The following is a 23,468-nucleotide window of genomic DNA, read 5'->3' on the forward strand; positions in this document are numbered from 1 at the left end:
TCATTGACATTGGACCTTGAGCATGTGACCTAAAACTTGTCAGTGATACTTGATTACCCCTATATCCACATTTTATACACTATATCTATAAACTTTGAAAATTATGACAGCAATGTAATAATTACCTCTAAAATGGCCAAAGTTCAATGACCTTAAATGACCTTTGACTTTGGTCATGTGACCTGAAACTCGCATGAGATGTTCAGTGAAACTTGATGACTCTTATGTCCACGTTTTATGAACTAGACCTATACACTTACAGCAGGGTGCGACATAAGCGCTTGCCCGATTGCCCGGGGCAAGCAAAAGTTAGAGTCGGGCAAGTGTTTTGAAGTAAAGACAAAAACTACTTGCCCAAATCGGGCAAGCAAAATTCTCACTGTGAAATTAAATTTTAGAATGTTTCCCCATACTTCACACTCAAAAATACAGAAGAGAAAGAGAGAAAAACAAAGTTAACAACTTCCCTCAATTCAAATTGCAAGCCAGTTTGCGACATTTTTTGTGATCTACACACAAAAACACACACACAGAGTCAGCATACATACATGTGGCTGGTGCACCCAGCCTCCAGCCTGTGTGTGCAGGCATGCATGGATCTCCATGCTGCTGTGCACTATCCCCGATCAAACTCCGAATCAAAGTGAACAAGCTCACATGAAAAATAGTTTTTCCAACAAAATAATCACAAAATCGGCAGGAAATTGTTATACTTATATGGAGTCTCAGATTACTGATTTGGTGATGTGATCGGAGGAGCAAGTTATTGAGTTTTCATAACTCGTTTCAGCCGTTGTTTTGATTTGGTGTTGTGATCGGTGTAGTGGGAAGAAAGATGCGTGCAAGTCCACGATGCCGCGATGATTCATTTGATTTTTAAGTTTGTCAATGTTTCTCTGTGAAATTTTATTTATTTCTCAAACGTTAACTTTTCCAACAATTTTTACAATATATTTTAAACAAATAGCAAGATTTTTGTTAAATGATTGCATTTTTTTGTTTTGTTTTAAATTTGAGCTTTCTTCCTCTTTCTTTTTCTTCCTTCCTTAATCTTTACTTGCTACCTTCCTTCCTTTCATTTTTTCTTTCTTTCTTTTCTATCCTTTCTTCTATCTTTCCCGCTTGCCTTTTTTGTTCCATCTATCTTTTCAAATTTTCCTAGCTTTCTTTCCTGATCTTTTTTTCTCTCTCTCTCTGTTCATTTTTCTTTGTTTCCTTTCCTTTCTTACATGTACTTTCCTTCTTTCTTAAAATTTCTTCTTCTTCCTCTAATTTTTCTTTGCTTCCTTCTCCCTTCCTCTCCTTTTTCTTTTCCTTCTTCCATTATTTTCTTCTTTTTTATTCTCTCTTCACTTCATTCTTTCCTTCCACTAAAGTTTCATCCTTTCTTTCATTCTTTATTTTCTTCTTTCCTCTTTTTCCTTATTCTTTCTTTCCTTTTTTTGCTAATTTCAGTCCTTCCTTCCTATTTTTCCCCTTTCTTTCTTTCTTTCTTTTCTTTCTTTCTTTCAAAAAATGCAGGAAATATTTTTTCTTCATTCTCTCTTTTTTCCCTTTTTCTTACTTTGTTTTCCCCCTTTTTTCTTTCCATTCTTTCTTTCACCCATTAATTCATTTTCCCTTCCTTTCATGTGCTTCTTTCCCTTTTTCTTTATTAATTTCAAAGAATGAAGAAACCTTTTTTTCTTTCCTTTATTATTTCTTTCATCTCCATTCATCTCTTTTCTTTCCTTATTTCTTTCTCTCCTTCATCCTTTCCTTCACCCATTCATTCACCTTCCCTCTTTCTTTCTTTCTTCCTTTCTTCCTTCCTTCCTTCCTTCCCTTTCCTTTCCTTCTTTCTTCTTTAGTTATTTTTAGTGATTCCCCTTATTATTTTTTGTCACGATCATATACAAAAGCACATGAAAATATATGATAGAGAAAATTAATCAAATGGTGTATTGACACCAATTTCGGTCATAGGAGGTAAAATAACTTTGAAAAAAAATATTACAAGGTACAATAGTTCACATTAAAATGAAAGGAAAGGGGCAATGGTATATAAAATGGTAGTACTTTTTTGAAGCGGTAAAACATTATTTTGAAGTATTTTTTTCGGGCAAGTGAAATGTATTTTCAGGCAAGTATTTTCCAACTATTTAGAAATTCACTTGCCCAACTGGGCAAGTGCTTCTAAAAAGTTATGTAGCACCCTGCTTACAGAGATATGATGGTAATTCAACAAATACCCCAAACATGGCCAAAGTTCATTGACCTTACATGAAGTTACATGACCTTTAACCTTAATCATGTGACCTGAAACTCGCACAGGATGTTCAGTGATACTTGATTACTCTTATGTTTAAGTTTCATTAATCAGATCCATAAACTTTCAAAGTTATGATGGTAATTCAACAGATACCCCCAATTTGGCCAAAGTTCATTGACCCTAACCTTTGACCTCGGTCATGTGACGTGAAACTCATGCAGGATGTTCAGTTATACTTGATTAACCTTATGGCCAAGTTTCATGAACTAGGTCCATATATCTTTTAAGTTATGATGACATGTCAAAAACTTAACCTTAGGTTAAGATTTTGATGTTGATTCCCCCAACATGGTCTAAGTTCATTGACCCTAAATTACCTTTGACCTTGGTCATGTGATATGAAACTCAGGCAGGATGTTCAATAATACTTGATTAACCTTATGGCCAAGTTTCATGAACTAGGTCCATATACTTTTTAAGTTATGCTGTCATTTCAAAAACTTAACCTTCGGTTAAGATTTGGTGTTGACGCCGCCGTCGGAAAAGCGGCGCCTATAGTCTCACTCTGCTATGCAGGTGAGACAAAAAAGCATTCATCAGTACGTTCCAAGTACGTATCAATTAGTCAATAATGAACATCTTGTTCCTATTGGTTGTTTTGTACTTCCATCCACCAAAGTGTATTTTCCCTAACCACCCTTACCAACATTTTGTTTTGAATGACAATGCAAAAAACAACAGTCTACTTTGTCAGTCAATTAGTGAGGATTAACAAGGACTTATTGAAAAATGTTTTACTTTGGCAACCAAGAAATATAATCTTGAAAGAAAACAAGTGGAGTGCCTCTAGCAGTCTAACCTGCATTACACGATTCAACATAGTAGCTAGTGCTAAATTTGAAAACTACTATATAATAATTATTCACAAAAAGCACCATTCATATATTGATACAATACTACGTTCATTGACCCTAAATGACATTTGACCTTGATCATGTGACCTAAGACTTGTCAGTGACACTTCATTACCCCTATGTCCACAATTCATAAACTATATCCATAAACTTTCAAAGTTATGAAGGCAATTTAATAATAACCTCCAACATGGCCAAAGTTCATTGACCTTAATGACCTTTGACCTTAGTCATGTGACCTGAAACTCGCACATGATGTTCAGTAATACTTGATTAACCTTATGGCTAAGTTTCATGAACTAGGTCCATATATTTCCTAAGTTATGATGACATTTCAAAAATGTAACCTTAGGTTAAGATTTTGATGTTGATTCCCCCAACATGGTCTAAATTCATTGACCCTAAATGACCTTTGACCTTGGTCATGTGATCAGAAACTCAGGCAGGATGTTCAGTAATACTTGATTAACCTTATGGCCAAGTTTCATGAACTAGGTCCATATATTTTTTAAGTTATGATGATATTTCAAAAACTTAACCTTAGGTTAAGATTTTGATGTTGATTCCCCCAACATGGTCTAAGTTCATTGACCCTAAATGACCTTTGACCTTGGTCATGTGACATGAAACTCAGGCAGGATGTTCAGTAATACTTGATTAACCTAATGGCTAAGTTTCATGAACTAGGTCCATATACTTTTTAAGTTATGCTGTCATTTCAAAAACTTAACCTTCGGTTAAGATTTGGTGTTGACGCCGCCGTCGGAAAAGCGGCGCCTATAGTCTCACTCTGCTATGCAGGTGAGACAAAAAAGCATTCATCAGTACGTTCCAAGTACGTATCAATTAGTCAATAATGAACATCTTGTTCCTATTGGTTGTTTTGTACTTCCATCCACCAAAGTGTATTTTCCCTAACCACCCTTACCAACATTTTGTTTTGAATGACAATGCAAAAAACAACAGTCTACTTTGTCAGTCAATTAGTGAGGATTAACAAGGACTTATTGAAAAATGTTTTACTTAGGTAACCAAGAAATACAATCTTGAAAGAAAACAAGTGGAGTGCTTCTAGCAGTCTCACCTGCATTACCTGATTCAATATAGCAGCTAGTGCTGAATTTGAAAACTACTATAAAATAATTATTCACAAAAAGCACCATTCATATATTGATACAATACTACATTCATTGACCCTAAATGACATTTGACCTTGATCATGCGACCTAAGACTTGTCAGTGACACTTCATTACCCCTATGTCCACAATTCATAAACTATATCCATAAACTTTCAAAGTTATGAAGGCAATTTAATAATAACCTCCAACATGGCCAAAGTTCATTGACCTTAATGACCTTTGACCTTAGTCATGTGACCTGAAACTCACACATGATGTTCAGTGATACCTGATTAACTTTATGTCTAAGTTTTATAAACTAGGTCCATTTTTTTTCCTAAGTTATGATGACATTTCAAAAATTTAATCTTAGGTTAAGATTTTGATGTTGATTCCCCCAAGATGGTCTAAGTTCATTGACCCTAAATGACCTTTGACCTTGGTCATGTGATCAGAAACTCAGGCAGGATGTTCATTAATACTTGATTAACCTTATGGCCAAGTTTCATGAACTGGGTCCACATACTTTTTAAGTTATCCTGTCATTACCAGCCTTATGTTCAATGAACATTTAATCATGAACTACGACTTGATACTGGCCGTTTCATTGTCATAGATTCATTAAAGTATATTTCCCTAAATAATGGCCCCCCAAGAAACAGAAATTGTCCTTATAAATCTTGAGTTATTCACGGGTGACCAACACACAGTCCCCAACATTCTTAATCCATTTGCTCAGGCATGCGGCAGCTGCTCAGATAAAATCAAAATCAAGATGTTTGTTCCACGCCACTTCTGGATGCAATACATGCTTTGGCCACAAAATCCTCAGGTGTCATCCTCCACTCTCATTATTTTTTAATTACAACAATGTTTTTGTTACTAAAATAGGTTTATTTCATTTCCGGAAAAACAAGCCTTATTTCATTTTCCGACTAATGAACCCTTGTTCGTTTTCGGACTAACAAACCTTTGGAAGAACAAACCTGATTTCGTTTTCGGACTAACAAACATTATTTTGTTTTCAGACTAACGAACCTTCGGAACAACAAACCTTTGAAATAACAAACCTTCAGAATATTTGAAACTTTGGAATAACGAACCTTCAGAATAACAAACGTCACCTAAAAATACATCTATTTCGAGAAACTTGATGTGAGTTTTAGCCAGTAATCGCCCTCATTAGGTATTTTTGTACAATCAGAACTTAGGAAGGGAATTTCACCTCAAACTGTTTCTCATGCATTTGTTTCTGTAAAACTTCTATTAATGTCAACAGGGAGGAAAGATACTGACCTTAAGATTTCTGGGTCAAGGTCATCCATATCCTTGGTGAAAAGGTAGGGTGGGTTGCTGACAATGGCATCATACCGGTGTCTGTTTCCATACTTGGAATCAAGACGTAGAGGACTCTCATTAGTCAGAGCAGAGTGGTGAACACAGAGACGATTGCTTAGACCATGCCTGCAATGTTTCAACAAAGCAAAAGCGATTTTGTGTCTCGCCCACTTATGAAAATAACCAGAAATATCGTGATTTGCGAGGGCAAGCAACAGAATTGTATCAAAACTTCATTGTGAAATGACTGGGATGGAATAACACTTGACATAAGAGCCTTGCACGTAAAGTTTAATGTTGACCTGAAAATGACCTTTGACCTTACCATGTGACCTCAGACTGCAGCATAATATGCAGGTCCCCCAAGTTCATCTACCATCCAAGTTTGGTTGAAAAGTGACTTATGGTTGCGGAGTTAGGTGTCATAAGAGTCTTGCATGTAAACTTTAAGGTTGACCTGAAAATGACCTTTGACCTTTCCATGTGACCTCCGACTGCAGCATAACATGCAGGTCCCCCAAGTCCATCTACCATCCAAGTTTGGTTGAAAAGCGACTTACGGTTGCGGAGTTAGGTGTCATAAGAGAATCTTGCATGTAAACTTTAACGTTGACCTGAAAATGACCTTTGACCTTACCATGTGACCTCTAACTGCAGCGTAACATGCAAGTCCCCAGAGTCCATCTACCATCTTAAGGTTGCGGAGTTAGGTGTCATAACAGAGTCTTGCATGTAAACTTTAACGTTGACCTGAAAGTGACCTTTGACCATACCATGTGACCTCCGACTGCAGCATTACATGCAGGTCCCCCAAGTCCATCTATCATCCAAGTTTGGTTGAAAAGCGACTTACGGTTGTGGAGTTATGTGTCATTAGGTTTGTGACGGACGGACGACGGACGACTTTTGGATCCCTAAGTCTCGCCTTCACCTCCGGTGGGCGAGACAAAAAGGAGAGTGGAAATCTTATTAATACATTTTAAATCGAGTAATTATAGATAACTCATAAAAGGTACAGAAATGATATTACTGAAGTCATTGAAGATGCTGTTTTGTTGTTGATTTTTTTTTTATAAGTGATTGCATTCCAACTTGCTGGCATCTGCTGATAAATGAATATCTTTAGCAAGTCCCTTAACCCTAAAAGGCCAGGGGGGATTTCGCCCCCCTCTACATTTTTCACGATAGATCCGCTATGCAAAATTTTTCAACTGCGCCGCTCACTGACTTTATTTTCAAATCTCTCACAAATTTTGAGACCAAATTTGCGACGCCCGGATACGCGGTTACGAAATTACACAACATTATAAAGTGCATGTCAGACCCAAAACTGCTCATAAAAGTGAATTCATACTGTACAAATCCAATGCAAATTGTGTATTTAGTCAAACTATGTATCATTATTTCTACTTTTACTGACTTAATTAATTTTGTCTTGTTTACGATCATAATTAAGTCTGCAACAATTTCTATCAAAAAAACAATAAAAAACAAAGTCAAAAAACAAAGAAATACATAAGAAATTTAAAAACAATGAAATACATAGAAAAAAATTTGCAATACCAAATTTTTTTTAAAGTATATTTGATCAGTACCCTACCCTGCAGAGTCTGTGAATAAAAAATTAGCAGCTTGGGGGCTGTATGATGGTGCTTAGAGCAAATGTTTTATTTCAAGCATAAATTAGCATAATTAATTCATTAAATGAAAAATCTTATTTTTTCGAAAAAATTAACCATACATTCTTGTAGATTTTATCGCACACAACCACTGTGCAAATTTTTGCGGCACTAACCCGATTGAAGACCTGAGATCTCGGCAGATTCAGCCCCCTGGCTCTTTTAGGGTCAATAATGGAGAGGAGTTTACCCTGATGTCAAAAAGCAAGGGTGCTGCTTGCAACAAATGGTGTCAACAAAATGAAAATGAGACCATCAGTATCTCTCTTATTATTCTGGAGATTTCCTTCAAACTTTCATTGACAGGTTTCTCTTGTTTTTCTGCTTAGATGGATACCAACTTGACATCTGGGTGAACTTCCCCTTCAGTTTACAATTTGTACATGTAGCTTGCAATTGACAATCCCACTGATGACTCTAAAATGACAACTGAACTGAACTAAATTGAGGAATACCCTGTATTAACTTCTGTCTTTAATGAGCTAACAACTGGATCAGTTTTACATCTCCACAACTGGCCAGTGAAGTGCACGGTATACCTTTCAAGACTACAGTGGAGTCACAAAATTTAACAAGAAAAAATTTGTTTACGAGTGAAAGGGAAACAGTGAGTGACCTAAGAGAAGTGGCAATTACCTTAAGGCATTTTCTTGTGTTAGCCTAACAGCATCCTTACTTGCATCTATTGCTGTTATGTGTGCCTAAGTGAAATTGAAAAGGTATTAATATGCAAGATGAAATAAAAGTACACAGAATCAAGATTTATTAAGATTACTTCCTCTTCATTGATTGGCATCTCCATAGTAAGTTTTTATGTTTATTAATATAGGAATTCAAATAAAACAAATCACAGGTCTGACCGTCTCGCCTGATATCACAATCGAAAAAAATATGCAATATGGTCTTTTGACCCCTCAATGACCTTTGACCTTATCATAATCATGAACACACGTGTGGAATTGCCCAATGGCTACTTTTACCAGTGTAAACACAACTGATGCAGAAAAAAAAGAAATGAGAGCAATTTGAATAAAACTTGATCTTTTGAACCCTAGATGACGTTTGAACCCATCATCTTCATCACACTTGTGGTATTTGCGGTATTGCCAAAGGATCGTCTCTACCAAGTGTAAGCACAATTGATGCAGAAATAAAGAAATGAGAGCAATTTCAAAAACATGACCTTTTTGGCCCTTACGGAGATGACCCCATCATCATCAACATATGGTATTACCCAAGGATCACTTGAACCAAGTTGAAGTGTGATAAAAATTGATGCAGAAATAATGAAATGAGAGCAAGGTAGACAAAAACTTTATAAAAAAAGGATGGGCATGACATCATTTGACCTTTTGACCCCTAGATGATCTTTGACCCCATCATTCTCATGGACTCACATGTGGTATTACCCAAGGATCCTATGTACCAAGTATGAACTTTTTAATCGATGCTGAAATAAAGAAATGAGAGCAAGTTGAACAAAAACTTTAAGATTTTGGTAACAGACTAACAACAAAAGTGATCACTTGGTCTCTGCCAAACTCTGTTCAGGCGAGACAAAAAGGACAGTGAAAGAATGTGAGCATAGAGCATAATTCACAAAGATTTTGTGTGTATATATTTCTAAATAAACATAACCTTTATGCTGTTTGTGCCAGCTGGATCTGAGGACATAAAATGAAACAAATCAAAGTTAAGTAAAGTTCATTTCAGACATCTCAAGCATTTACCTTTATTAAATTTTGCCATTCTAACTGAAGGTGGGTTTACATTTCATAATTCATGTCATACTCGTTTCTCCACACTTAAATATGACAGAATAATACTTAATAGAAGAAAAAATCAATCCATTTATTTCATGCAAATCACTGCTATATGTAAAGCAGATATCATCGTAGTGGTTCAGGTGTGTAGGGGTGGGTGGGGTGGGGGGCAATGGTGGTGCTCGAGGAAGTGTTTTGGCCAAGGTAATAAGTTATGGATCTTATAGAACTATCCATAGATTATGAAAATATAAAAGGAGAACAGTTTGGGTTTGTTTTAATGGGGAAAGGAGTGGGGGGAGTAGCCATGATGTGAGCATAAATTAATAATTTATTTGGAAAAAATAATCATAATTCATTACCACACAAAATGTTTTATGGACATTCATCTTTCCATTCATAAGAATATAAAACTAAAGCTTTCAACTCTCATTTAATTAATATGGCTAAAACATTTCAGCATCCATTCCAAATTCAACCAAATCATCCAAAGATTTTTTGACTACACCCTCTATGGCCTCTTTGTTTCTGAATCCAACTTCTCCTTGTGAAACAATTAATCTGTGTCATGAACTTGAAATCTTCCAAAGCAACAGGAGCTGATGATGTATTAGCTTATGGGCATTTTCACCACAGATGGACACAGAGGCAAAAAAATCAAGTAGATATTCATGTCAAATGCTTTATGTTTTTTAATAAAACAAGACCTGAAGTTTCTGAGACAAATTTTTTTCCGACTCTGGCAGCCATTTTTTATTTCAAAATGGCTGCCAAAGTATGGATACAAATTAGTGTTGAAAATAGTATATTGATACATATTTTGTTTTGACAGATTTTTAAAGAACAGGTTTGATCATGATGTTTTCGCCTGTGATTTAGCTTGCTATTATAACACTTTTTAAAATCCCACAGAAAGGAACACCAGTAATTCATTCATCTGATAAAAAAACATTGATGAAGTATGTGATATGGTATGTAATGTCAGTTACCGAAAACATGAACTTTTTTTTCTCATTTCCTGGAAAAGAGGATATATTATATGAAACTTGGTAGATTTCCTCTCTAGGTAACACCCCTCCCTTCTACACCAAAATTAAAGATTACCAATTAACAATGAAGCCATAGGGTACCATTAAATATATGTAATGTCAGTTACCAAGTGGAAAATGTAATGTCAGTTACCGAGATGTAATGTCAGTTACCATGATAAAACGTTGGTTACCAATATTGAAATGCAAATATGTGGTAAATTTTATGGTGAAGAAATATTGTATACTTGTTATTTAAGTCTTTCACTTTAAAAGTCACACCAGAAGGAGCTTGCTATTGACTTTTAAAAGGTATAGTTCACAAGGAATACTATATGAAATTATGAAGGAAGTTGCATTCCCATCGTGCAAAAAAAATTACTGTGAAATTGTTTTGTACATGCACTTACCAAGTACCTAATTGTTTGTATCAGACAATTTTTTGTTTGGTTTTCGGGGGGGGGGGGGTAGGGGGTACTTTTCCCAACCTATTGCCTAAATCTGCAACATTTTTTAAGCTTAACATTGTGATGAAGGGGATTTCCAGGGTCCCTTTTTTAGTTTCTAGGATTCTTTTGAGCATTGCCTCGCTAAAAGTAAATTCCTGGTTTTTATACCTGTTAGTAGTGTGGATGTGTGATACAATTTTGTTTTTGGTTTACAAGTATAGATGAAAAGTGAAATTTGACAGTTCTGATCAATGTTGCATGGATCTACTAAAACTGTGGTTTTTTTTTCAATTTTACAAATAGTTCAGTTTCAGTTTAGAAGCTGGAGTTTATTTTTTGTTGACAGCTTATAAAACAAATTAGCAAAGAAAATGATTAAACAAATTATGAAGAGAATTGAAATTGCTTGCACTGACCAGAATAGAAATCAATAAAACTACATGGCTGCATGAGATTCGGGGGAGGGGTACATGTAGCCTAGGGGAGGAGACCCTTATTCATTTTGCCTTTTTTGAGGGGAGGGGGAGGTTGGAGAAGGAAAAGGTTTAAAAAGTCAATATAAAACTGATGAATATATTATGGGTGTATAATCAGAAAAATCCATGTGTACAGTCAATGCAATATTAAATTACTATAGGAAAACATGTAGCTGCTATGACCCCCCCCCCCCCCCCCCCCCCCCCGGAGTAAGTAAAACATACATTTCTTATCTTTGGATAATTAAAAATGTGAAGTATTATGAAACTTTTATGATTTTAAAAAGCCTTACATATAAGTACCAAGAAAATTATGCCTTTGAAAATCATATAGCACTAGTAAATGTTAATGTGTATATTGTCAGTTACCGACTAGTAATGATAAAAATGTTCAAATCAAAGAAAGGAATTAAGAAAAAGAAAAAGTTTTTTCATTGGATTGTTCCTAAAAACTTGGGTATACTTCCCCATCAAGCTCACTTTCATGTGAAGCCCTGCACAGAAGATACAATGCAATGATTCCACACATTTGACTTCCATGTGTTATCTCTATGGCAAATTAAGTGTAATGTCAGTTACCGTAATGTCAGTTACCAGCATGGTTGTGGAAAAATTATCATAGTCCCCAAAAGACAAAAACGAATTGTTTAATATTTTGACACATCTTAACCTAGTAACTGAGGTATATTTACATATTCAAATTATTACTCTATCTACTCAGGGACATGAGATATTTCAATTTTAATGAACACCCTGAAATTGCATGTCCTTTTGCGTAATGTCAGTTACCGACACATTTTTGCTTGCTGATGCGTAAAAAAATGTGGTTACATAGGAAAACTTAGTATCAGAGTATACAGCAAGGTTCACTTTATTAACTCTATCAAAAGCAAACTCCCATCATTTGTTGTTTTAGAGATACACACAATGAAAGGTGTGAAAACATTGTGCTGTGTAATGTCAGTTACCGTGAAAATGCCCTTATGTAGTAAAAAATGTATACACTTTTTGTGGAACCACTTTGTAATGTTTATAATAAATCTCTTGTATCAGGTGTATCCCCAATAAACTGAAAGTGGCCAAAGTTATAAGATAGCAGGGCTCAAAATTAGCAGTTGCCCGGGTGCCATTGGCAACCAAAACTACCGGCAGGCAACCTAAAAGTCCTACCATGGTTGAGGGCCATTATATACATGGAAATATAGCAAAATAAGTGAACAAGTTGAACATCTCTGGCAGTCTCACCTGTATTACGCAAATCAATATAGCAGCAGTGCTGACTTTGAAAATAATTATGAAAAAAAAACACCATTCATAAAATGATACAATACTACATTCATTGACCCTAAATTACATTTGACCTTTATCATGTGACCTAAAACTTGTCAGTGATAATTAATTACCCCTATATCCACATTTCATAAACTATATCCATAAACTTTGACAGTTTTGACAGCAATTTTTAATAATTATCTCCAACATGGACAAAGTTCAATTACCTTAAATGACCTTTGACTTTGGTCATGTGACCTGAAACATGAGATGTTCAGTGATACTTGATTACCCTTATGCTCAAGTTTTATGAACTAGATCCATATACTTTCAGAGTTATGATTGACCTTGGTCATATGACCTGAAACTCGCACAGGATGTTCAGTGATACTTCATAACTCTTATGTCCAAGTTTTATGAACTAGACCAATACACTTACAGAGTTATGATGGTAAGTCAACAAATACCCCAACATGGCCCAAGTTCATTGACCTTGGTCATGTGACCTGAAACTCGCACAGGATGTTCAGTGATACTTGATTACTCTTATGTCCAAGTTTTATGAACTAGACCAATAAATTTTCAAAGTTATGATGGTAATTCAACAAATACCCCAACAAGGCCAAAGTTCATTGACCTTAAATGACCTTTGACATTGATCATGTGACCTGAAACTCGCACAGGATGTTCAGTGATACTTGATTAACCTTATGTCCAAGTTTCATGAACTAGGTCCATATATTTTCTAAGTTATGATGACATTTCAAAAACTTAACCTTAGGTTAAGATTTTGATGTTGATTCCCCCAACATGGTCTAAGTTCATTGACCCTAAATGACCTTTGACCCTGGTCATGTGACCTGAAACTCAGGCAGGATGTTCAGAAATACTTGATTAGCCTTATGGCCAAGTTTCATGAACTAGGTCCATATACTTTCTAAGTTATGATGTAATTTCAAAAACTTAATCTTTGGTTAAGATTTGGTGTTGACGCCGCCGCCGCCGCTGTCGGAAAAGTGGCGCCTATAGTCTCACTCTGCTTCGCATGTTATTATTATAATAAATACTTTTCACAGGTTGACCATATTAAACACAGGAGTAAAATAGCTTGAAATACCTTCCTCTCTATTAGTTATTTGTCTGAAGGAAAACACAATATGCTTAACTCCCTCTCCCATAGATTCTGTGAAAATTTGAATGCTCCCTTTGGCATGAACTTAAATGTAAATCACGGAGTGGCTGGTTAAAAACAAAGGGCCTCTGAAGGTCTAGTATGATTTTTCTGAATTTCAGTTATTATATTTAATACATACTTCATTAACTCAACATAATGTAAGATTTCAGGGTGTCCATGATTGGAATATGTTACCCTGCAATGTAAAATGTTCAACTGTAACAAAATTCAAATATTCATGTAAAAAAATAAATGCTTGATGTTCACCGAGTAGAACCCATTTCTTTCCTTCTCCCCACTCTCTCTCCGTCTCTTTTCATTTTCTTCACTCTTTTGCCATCTTTCTTCCTTACTCACTCTTCATTATTTGGTGATGTTCTGCATGGGGTGTACGCTGGTGCGTTGATCTGAGTGTGCTTGTCATGTATGAGGTATTTTTTTTATTTTTTATTACATTACATTTTATTTGATTAAAATTTGTCTATTTGTTTACTTTGTACAGGTCCCCATATTCGCAAACTTTTCTTGGGGCCCTTCCAATTTTTTACTTGCAAATTTTGTATGTGTTTGCTTTACTTATGTTTTCAATGGAAAATAAATGAAATAAATAAAAGTGAAATAAATATTACTCTCTTACCTTTTCAAATTCACAGAGGAGTGAGAGACAAATGGCACCAGAACCACACCCAACTTCAAGAATTGTAAGTTCTTCATCCTCTTCATAATGACTGACAAGTAGATCTACCAACATCTTTGGATACAAAATGGCAGATTGATAAATAATTTAAAGTTTATAAGAGCAACCAAGTTGAGTATTAAATACTACTACTGCACTTTACATGCTTACAGAGAACATGTACATTTGCATATTTTAATCACAACCAAGGTGGGATGGTTATTAAATTTTCTTACCTCTGTCTCTGGTCTAGGTATAAAAACTGGAGGCTTCATCTTCAGAGTGATGTCACGGAAATCCCATTCTCCTATAATATACTGCATCGGTACTCTGTTAACATATCAAATAAAACAGGTTCAAGGATGTAGCCAATAGTAAGTAGTGAGTACCAAGCAATGTTTTTTTTTTCAGGGGGGGTAGGTGAATTTTCACAACCTAAGTACTGCCACCTGCCTCAATCTGCTCCTTTGGATGAGCTTTAATAATTTCAGTGAATGGGGATTTTCAGGGTTTTTTCATTATTATTTCTGGGGCACTTTTGATCATTTCTGGGGCAAATTGGCCATGACCCCTGCATCATATTTTTATTTCCTTGGTTAGTGCTCCACCAAGTCACAAGTTCATGCTTCAATCTGTACATTTTGGGGTGCAGCACTGTGCATTTTGGGCGAATCATTTTCACCATAGCCACAAAAACCGAGACGATATTTGAAATACACATTCAATCAAAGAAAAGTCTATGGCAGGGATTTTGATGCGCTTTCTTAGGCACACATAGTAAATACCCCATTGACGTCATTATAGAAAGCTGATTTCCACAGCCAATTCATTCTACTGACCTTGTTTTTAAAAAAAATCTAGTTTTAAGATTGATATTAGTGATGACGACATCAAGGGCTTTCACAATGTTATGCAAAAGCATTCAGCACTAGTTGCATATTATAGATACCTTCGACTTCACAGCATCACCACAATTTACACACTTGTAAATTGTTCATCATCATTTAATAAAACACATTTAAGTAAACTGAATTTTGCATGTTGAAATCTAAAAGCATATTGGAATAGGATATGAATATCTAATAGAGCAGAGTATTTGAGTTACAAATAATTGGATCAAGTAATCATTTTTTTTGTTTTTACTTCACAATGCCTGGATTTTATTCCATTTAAATTTAGGCTAGTTGAGGACTTGATGGTAGCATGCAGCACCCCCGGGGGGCCAGTCAAATATATTGCTGTACTGCCTGTACACACGCATGACCAAAAAAAAAACGTGTTTAAAGGGATGTTTTTTCAGTTTTGGACGCGGCCGTGATTTTCAAAATAAAGGGGTAGTTTTGCGATTGACTGGTCAATGGTCAATCAAAGGGTGAAACATATTTAGGGTATTTTTTTTAAAAAGCTTTTTTTTAAGACTAGCCAAACGTGTTTAGGGTATGTTTTTTTTCCCCAAGCTTTTTCTCCAGGGTCATATTCTGGCGACAACTTGTTTAGGAGCCAAAATGTGTAAAGCCCACGAAAAACTTGTTTAGGGGGTTATTTTGCACACAGAGAAAAACTTGTTTAGGGGGTGTTTGGAAATAATTTGGCCATGCGTGTGTACAGCAATACATTTGACTGCCCCCCCCCCCCCCCGGGGCAGCACCCAATTACTAACAACATCCCTGGGGCTACCAAAGTACTAGCCAAGATATCTTGGCTAAAATTGTTTTTTAAATTAAGCAACTTGCACATTAACATTACATCATGTTTGAATTACCTTGCCAATTTCTGACTGGCTAAGTCAGTGATCCTCTTTCTTTCATCAGATGACAAGATCTTTGTTTGGTCTATTCTTGCAAAATCTGAAAGCTGCATTAAGATACATTTTATATATTATAGGTGATATATTACTACAAGACCTAAAAATTTCCCAGTATATGTTGATAGATGCTATCAGAGAATAAAGACTGCTCTATTGACCATCAACAATACAATGTCTACCACCACATCATATAAAATTGACGAGCTTGGGTGCACAAGGTACTACTCCATCTACCTTGTAACTTCAGGGGGGTGTTTCACAAAGATTTAAGTATGACTTACGTCGCACTTAAATGCCAACAAGTACATGATATGCAACGTGCAATCTTATAGATAGATACGCAGTAGTGCGCGTCCTCATGACACAATCTGACCAATGCGATCAAGCCTTTTTTACCGTACGCAACTCGGTATTTAAGTGCGACTCTAAAGGCCACCGCACACCTTACGACCCGACTGGTCGGCGACTGGCTTGCGACTGAGTGAGGGGAGATGAATCGCAAGGCATTCATAAGCCTCGACACCGCACACCTTGCGATCCGATCTGCGACTCACGCATGCGCTTTTTGCTTTTTGGCATTGCAACTGAGAAAGTGCGCTTACTACTGCGTATGCGCGTTGTTTATCATAATACGCATCGTGCAACTCTGCTGTGTGATTGGCTGGAAGTTGGATTGAGCTTGCGATCCAGTCATAAGGATTCGACATGTCAAATCCTTACGATTTTCCTTGCGACTTGTCTCTGACCGGTCTGCGACGCTCAAGCTGACAAGAGCTGTGACGTCACATCTCCCCTCACTCAGTCGCAAGCCAGTCGGCGACCAGTCGGGTCGTAAGGTGTGCGGTGGCCTTTAGTCATACAAAAATCTTTGTGAAACACCCCCCAGATCATGTTTAAAAAAAAACTAAAGAGGTCTCAAAGGAAAAGTGATGAGCTTTCCAATCTATATAGTAGAGTTAATTACTGTTCACCTTCCTTACCTTCCTTCCTTAAATTGCCCAACATAATGTTGACTTCAGTGAGCAAAATGCTAAAAACAAAAAAGTTATTGAATTTTAAAGTTAAGCAATTAAAGGTCAAGTCCACCCCAGAAAATTTTTGATTTGAATAAATAGAGAAAAATCAAACTAGCATAATGCTGAAAATTTCATTAAAATCGGATATAAAATAAGAAAGTTATGACATTTTAGAGTTTCGCTTATTTTTCACAAAACAGTGATATATGCACAACTCAGTGACCTGCAAATGAGACAGGTCTATGATGATGTCCCCCACTCAATTATTCCTTTGTTTTTTATTGTTTGAATTCTACAATATTTCAATTTTTACAGATTTGACAATAACGATCAACTTGACTGAACCATATGCTAATTCCATATATTCAGGGAGGAATTAATTGTTGTTTCACTTGACAATGAGGAGAAAATTCGAATATTTCATATTTTATACAATAAAATACAAAAGACATTAGCATACCAACCAGGATGTGCATGACTGTTTTGTGAAAATTTAAAATATCATTACTTTCTTATTTTACAGCCGATTTTTATGAAATTTTCAGTGTTATTCTTGTTGGATTTTTCTCTTTTTATTCAAATCAACTTTTTGCTGGAGTGGACTTGTGCTTTAAAAAAAAACAGTTATATGCATCAGTAGGCTGATGATGTCTCATCCTCTTTTTCGCCTTTTCAAAACATGAAATCCTAATTATTTCATATGTTGTACGAATAATTATCTTACACACTAAATCAGTAGACAATTTAATTTTGTTCATGGAGGACAAAATTTCAACATAATTTTCATATAAGATACAAAAGAATAAGTGGGCATATGATATCACCAGCTTGACAAGGACTTCAAAAGAGTAAACATGTCACTGTGATCTTGACCTTTTGACCTCAAAATCAATAGGCTTTCTGGGATCCATGCTCGTATCATACACAACAAATTATATGAGCCTAGGTTAAGTAAAACTAAAGTTATCACGTTTACAAGGACTTCAGAAGGGTAAGATGAAAACATGTCACTGTCAGATCTTGACCATTGACCTCAAAATACATAGACTTCCTGGGATCCATGCTCGTATCATACACACCAAATTATATGAGCCTAGATTAAGTTAAACTGAAGTTATCACGTTTACAAGGACTTCAGAAGGGTAAGATGAAAACATGTCACTGTCAGATCTTGACCATTGACCGTTTGACCTCAAAATCAATAGGCTTCCTGGGATCCATGCTCGTTTCATACACACCAAATTATATGAGCCTAGGTTACGTTAAACTGAAGTTGTCACTTTTACAGTACAAAGACTTCAGAAGGGTAAGATGAAAACATGTCACTGTGATCTTGACCTTTTGACCTCAAAATCGATAGGCTTCCTGGGATCCATGCTAGCTAGTATCATACACACCAAATTATATCAGCTTAGGTTTAAGTCAAACTGAAGTTATCGCGTTTACAACGGACGGACAGACAGACGGACGGACATCGAGCTTATAGGTACCATAACACGTCCCGTAGGATGGGCGTTTAAAAAAATTGGCGACAGCCACCCAAAGTGAAACAAGTGAAAATAATTATTCACAAAAAACACCATTCATATAATGAACAAGTGGAACGCCTCTGGCAGTCTCGCCTGCATTTTGCGATTCGATATAGCAGCAGTGCTGACTTTGAAAACAGCTATTAAATAATTATTCACAAAAGAATACTATTTCCATTGACCCAACATGACCTTTGACCATGATCATATGACCTAAGACATGTGCAAAACAATCATTCATACTTGATTACCCTTTATGTCTATGTTTCATGAACTACATGTGTAGATCCATACACTTTCTAAGTTATGATGCAAATTCAACAAAAACCCCAAACATGACCAAAGTTCATTGACCCTAAATGACCTTTGATTTTGGTCATGTGACCAGAAACAAGCACAAGATATTCAGGGATACATGGTTAATCTTATGTCCCAAGTTTCATGAACTAGATCTATAAACTTTAATAAAGTTATGATAATTCCACCAATACCCCCAACATTATCAAAGTTCGTTGACCCTAAATGACCTTTGACGTAGGTCATGTGACCTGAAACTAAGGCAGGATGTTCAGTAATACATGTACTTGATTACCTGTATGTCTAAGTTTCATGAACTAGGTTCATATACTGTACTTTCTAAGTTATGACATTTCAAAACTTTAACCTTGGTTAAGATTTCAATGTTGACGACGCCGCCGTTGCCGTCGGAAAAGCGGCGACTATAGTCTCGCTCTGCTATGCAGGCGAGACAAAAATGCTATGTTCATTGACAATAAACGACATTTGACCTTGATCATGCAACCTAAGACTTGTCAGTAATACTTAATTACCCCTATATCCACATTTTATAAACTAGTATATAGTCTATAAACTTTGAAAGTTAGTACAGCAATCTAATAACCACCTCCAAAATGGCCAAAGTTCAATGACCTTAAATGACCTTTGACTTTGGCCATGTGACCTGAAACTCGCATTTGATCTTCAGTGATACTTGAATACTCTTATGTCCAAGTTTTATGAACTAGATCAATACACTTACAGAGTTATGATGGTTATTCAACAAATACCCCCAACATGGCCAAAGTTCATTGACCTTAAATGACCTTGGTCATGTGACCTGAAATTTGCACAGGATGTTCAGAGATACTTGATTACTCTTATGTCCAAGATTAATGCACTAGACCAATAAATTTTCAAAGTTATGATGGTAATTCAACAAATACTCCCAATTTGGCCAAAGTTCATTGACCTTAAATAACCTTTAACCTTGATCATGTGACCTGAAACTCGCACAGGATGTTCAGTGATACCTGATTACTCTTATGTCCAAGTTTCATGAATCAGATCCATAAACTATCAAAGTTATGATGGTAATTCAACAAATACCCCCTACATAGCCAAAGCTCATTGACCTTTGACCTTGGTCATGTGACCTGAAATTCGCACAGGATGTTCAGTGATACTTGATTACTCTTATGTCCAAGTTTCATGAATCAGATCCATAAACTATCAAAGTTATGATGGTAATTCAACAAATACCCCCAACATGGTCAAAGTTCATTGACCCTAAATGACTTTTGACCTTAGTCATGTGACCTGAAACTCGGGCAGGATGTTCAGTATATAATACTTGATTAACCTTATGGCCAAGTTTCATGAACTAAGTCCATATACTTTCTAAGTAATGCTAGGTAGGACAAAAAAAAAACGAAACAGCATTTCTACTAAAAAGCATTAATTACCTTAATATATTCTTTATTAGCATTATTGTCAAAGACATTGCTAAAAACTTACCATAAAATTTCCTAAATAGGGAAAAATAAGGCTTAAATTCTCCATAAAATGTGTCTGGAAATGCAGAGCATTTTATCCCATCCCCATAGGCTATACTCATTACTGTGTGGGCTAGTGGCTGAAAATAGGCATTTTTAAGTCTTTATGCTGACCTAGACTGTTTGAGCCTCTGTGAGGTGCCATGGAAACATGTCACATTGATAGATTATCAACTTGGCTGCCAGAAAATGTGAAGATGTTGCTACATTAATTTTAATTTTTGAACAAATAATATTTGGTGCCCCATGTCTGCGCACCTATTCACTTTACACACGATTCAGGGATTTTGATCTGAAAGGCTGTAGGCATGGTAGCTTGAGGCCGTCACTTTTCGCACCATTTTCAGTCAGATTTTTTAATAATACCTGTCTTTGCATTTTGCAGATGTAAAGTTTGCGGTCATTGCGTATCTTCTCTCTCTAGAATCGCACAGAAACATGTGTGCGCAAACAAGGGGCCCTGGTTTAGCTAAAAATTAGCATGATTAGGGGTAGACAGCTGGCAGCCGTCTGTTTCGAGGAGTTTTTTAACATTTTTTTTTTTTTTTCTCCTTGTACACAGACGGCTAGCTAGCGTGCAGCCACCATTAGGGGACTTGCAATGCAAAATCCCCCCGTCGGGGCTCTTCAATTTTTGTCTTTAATGAATAAAATTTTTGAAAATTAACGTGACCAAAATGCAAATTAATATTCCCTCTTGGCATTAATTGCCAAAAAACAGAGAAAAATCAAGTTAAAAGGAACAAAAACAGTGACTTACCTCAGCTGTCGTGCAAATTCACTTCCGTTTTATCCGATCTTAAGTACATAAACATATGGCCATTGAGTCCCCTGTACAGATCGCGCTAGAACTTCGGTCTCTGTATTTGGTGAGTGAAGCCAACGGAGTTCAGCTGAACAACCAACATAACAGAGACCGAAGCTTTTGGTCTAGATTAGGGGGACCTTACCTGACCATACAAAGCGATAGGCAATGCAAAAACTTATACTAGAGGAAAAGGCCTACTCATACATAGTCATGATTACAATTGTTCAATTATCATAGTTTTCTTTAATCCCAAGACAAAAGAGGTCTCAATAATTTTAAGCTGAGAGCGAAGAAAACGAAGAAACCGTGTACCTACCTCAGACGATGTTCGTGCAGGCTCCACTCCACTCCGGGTGGGTATAGGTGGAGCGTAATGTAGCGGTAGTGAAGTGGAGACTGGAGTGGAGCCAGCACGAACTTCGCTCGAGGTACCGTATGGGTACTAGTATTCAACCCGGCATAATTCAAAGATTTTGACATATTCCCCAAAATATTTAGAAATAGGGAATTTATCTTAATTTCACACCTTTGTTATTTCCAGGGTAATCTGTTGTCGATATTTTCTTTGTCAATCTGTCGACTGTATGCGCGGAGGATCGAATTATGCGGCGATGGCCTTTTGCACTGAATGGTACTAGTATTCAACCTAGTGAGGATTGATAGCAAATCTCAAAAGGGTTTAGATTGCTAAATTAGATCTAGATCTATGTAAATCTCTGGCTTTGATTAATTCCCTGTTTGGTCTCATCTCAAATGGTCTAGTCCATAGTCGGATGGGACAAGGGCAGATTGAAAGACAGGGCCATCTTTCATCGCTAGGTTGAATACTAGTGCCGACGGGTTGAATACTAGTACCAAAATCCGTCGCCGTATAATTCGATCGCCCGCGCACACAGTCAACTGGTTGAAGAAAAAAATAACGGAAAAAGAATAACCAGCATTTGCTCTTGGAAATAAGACGGGTCTGAAATTCAGGTAAATTCTATATTTCTATATATTTGAGGAAACTCTCCAAACGGGTTGAATACTAGTGCCCTTACGGTAAGTAGCAGTAGACCTACCTGCTGAATTCCTAAAGCATGAGCAACAATATTCTCAGCAGAAACATCTGCTTCTGGAACATCTTCATTTTCAAATTTTTCAACCAGTTTAGAAACCACTCTGGACACACTTTCATCACCATTTGATGTCCATGAAAGGTAAGTTCTTATTCGCTCCTGCCGAATATCATGTTTTGGTCTTTGTTCAACGAAACCTTGAAGTTGAAGTCTGACTTGATTGGAGGACGATGATGAAATTCTTGTATTCAACCTCGAGTTCTGCTGGCGCCAACAATCACTAGTAGATTGTTTGGGTCCCAGAGACGACCCACTTTTCATAACATTAGAAATTAATTTAGGCCTAGTGAAAGACAATCGCATTTTCCCCTGAAAATCACTTGATGACGTCAAAAATGTTTCAATCCAGCCGTAACGACCACTATCGAGTACCGGTAACGTTTTTCAGGGCCCGGACATCGACAATTCGGTATTTGCGCTTGCGCTTGCGAATTGCGAGAGCTATCAAAATCCCTACCAAGTACCAACGAACCAACGAACGTAGAGGGCAGCAACACACAAGCGTCAAGGCCCTATATGTTTATATAGGGCCTTGACAAGCGTCAGAGTTATCAATAGCTAGACCCAGGCCCCCGAAGCTCCGCCATTTTGTTGGAGACATTTGGGCAAATCCTAAGCCCCCATTTGCATATACATGAATAATTCATCAGTTCGCTGCTCCACACATCCTAATAGATTCTTTATATGACGGAACAGAAAGTAGAGATCAGCGTCACGCATGCGCATTGAGCGAGGTCAACTTTGCGTTAATTATTCATGAAATTTAATATATTCATCACGTGATTAATCTACTGCTTACTACTATTGACCAATCAGCGTTGTTCACTACAATGAGTCATCATGCATGCATCGTTTTTCAATCCGTGTATAGAATGCAGAGCCCCGGACCGGTCCACAGCCTGACACTTCTTAATCTTGTTTAACCTGAAGATGGGGGGGGGGGGGTGAATCGGCCGATTTTTTATCTTCTCTTTAACATCGGTGTATAAAATGAAAGGGGAAGATATTTACGAACTAGTTTATTTCACAATAAGTTAACAATACGCCAATATAAATAATGATGTATTTTAGTTTGAACATTTCACTTTAATACTGGTTTTGTAATTTGGTTCTTTCATTTAAAAAAAAATTACGACCTTTCTCGATCTGCTGTTCTCCAGATCAGAATCACTAGATGCATGTTTCACATCGCAGTGTAATTAGAACCTATCAATTTTCT

The 23,468-nt window shown here is 36.5% G+C and overlaps 1 protein-coding gene across 1 annotated transcript; it reads right to left on the reverse strand.

Annotated features, from left to right (window-relative positions):
• Positions 1-1,450: 1,450 nt before the first annotated feature.
• On the reverse strand, positions 1,451-22,737 carry LOC129256722 (MTRF1L release factor glutamine methyltransferase-like). The gene is made up of 6 exons (XM_064097703.1): positions 22,193-22,737; positions 15,902-15,993; positions 14,376-14,469; positions 14,101-14,214; positions 7,938-8,002; positions 1,451-5,748 (listed from the first exon to the last, which is right to left on the reverse strand). Exons 1-6 carry the CDS (start codon positions 22,550-22,552, stop codon positions 5,523-5,525), a joined length of 951 nt encoding a protein of 316 aa, XP_063953773.1. The 5' UTR covers positions 22,553-22,737; the 3' UTR covers positions 1,451-5,522.
• Between the last annotated feature and the right edge of the window lie 731 nt (positions 22,738-23,468).

The sequence above is a fragment of the Lytechinus pictus genome, chromosome 3, assembly GCF_037042905.1.
Source record: "Lytechinus pictus isolate F3 Inbred chromosome 3, Lp3.0, whole genome shotgun sequence".
Taxonomy (NCBI): domain Eukaryota; kingdom Metazoa; phylum Echinodermata; class Echinoidea; order Temnopleuroida; family Toxopneustidae; genus Lytechinus; species Lytechinus pictus.

Coding starts and splice junctions, on each gene's coding strand:
- LOC129256722 (XM_064097703.1), bottom strand. CDS start 22,552: ATGCGATTGTCTTTCACTAGGCCTAAATTAATTTCTAATGTTATGAAA. Junction 15,994..22,192: donor ATGCTTTAGGAATTCAGCAG/GTAGGTCTACTG, acceptor ATCTTAATGCAG/CTTTCAGATTTTGCAAGAAT. Junction 14,470..15,901: donor GCCAGTCAGAAATTGGCAAG/GTAATTCAAACA, acceptor ATATGTTAACAG/AGTACCGATGCAGTATATTA.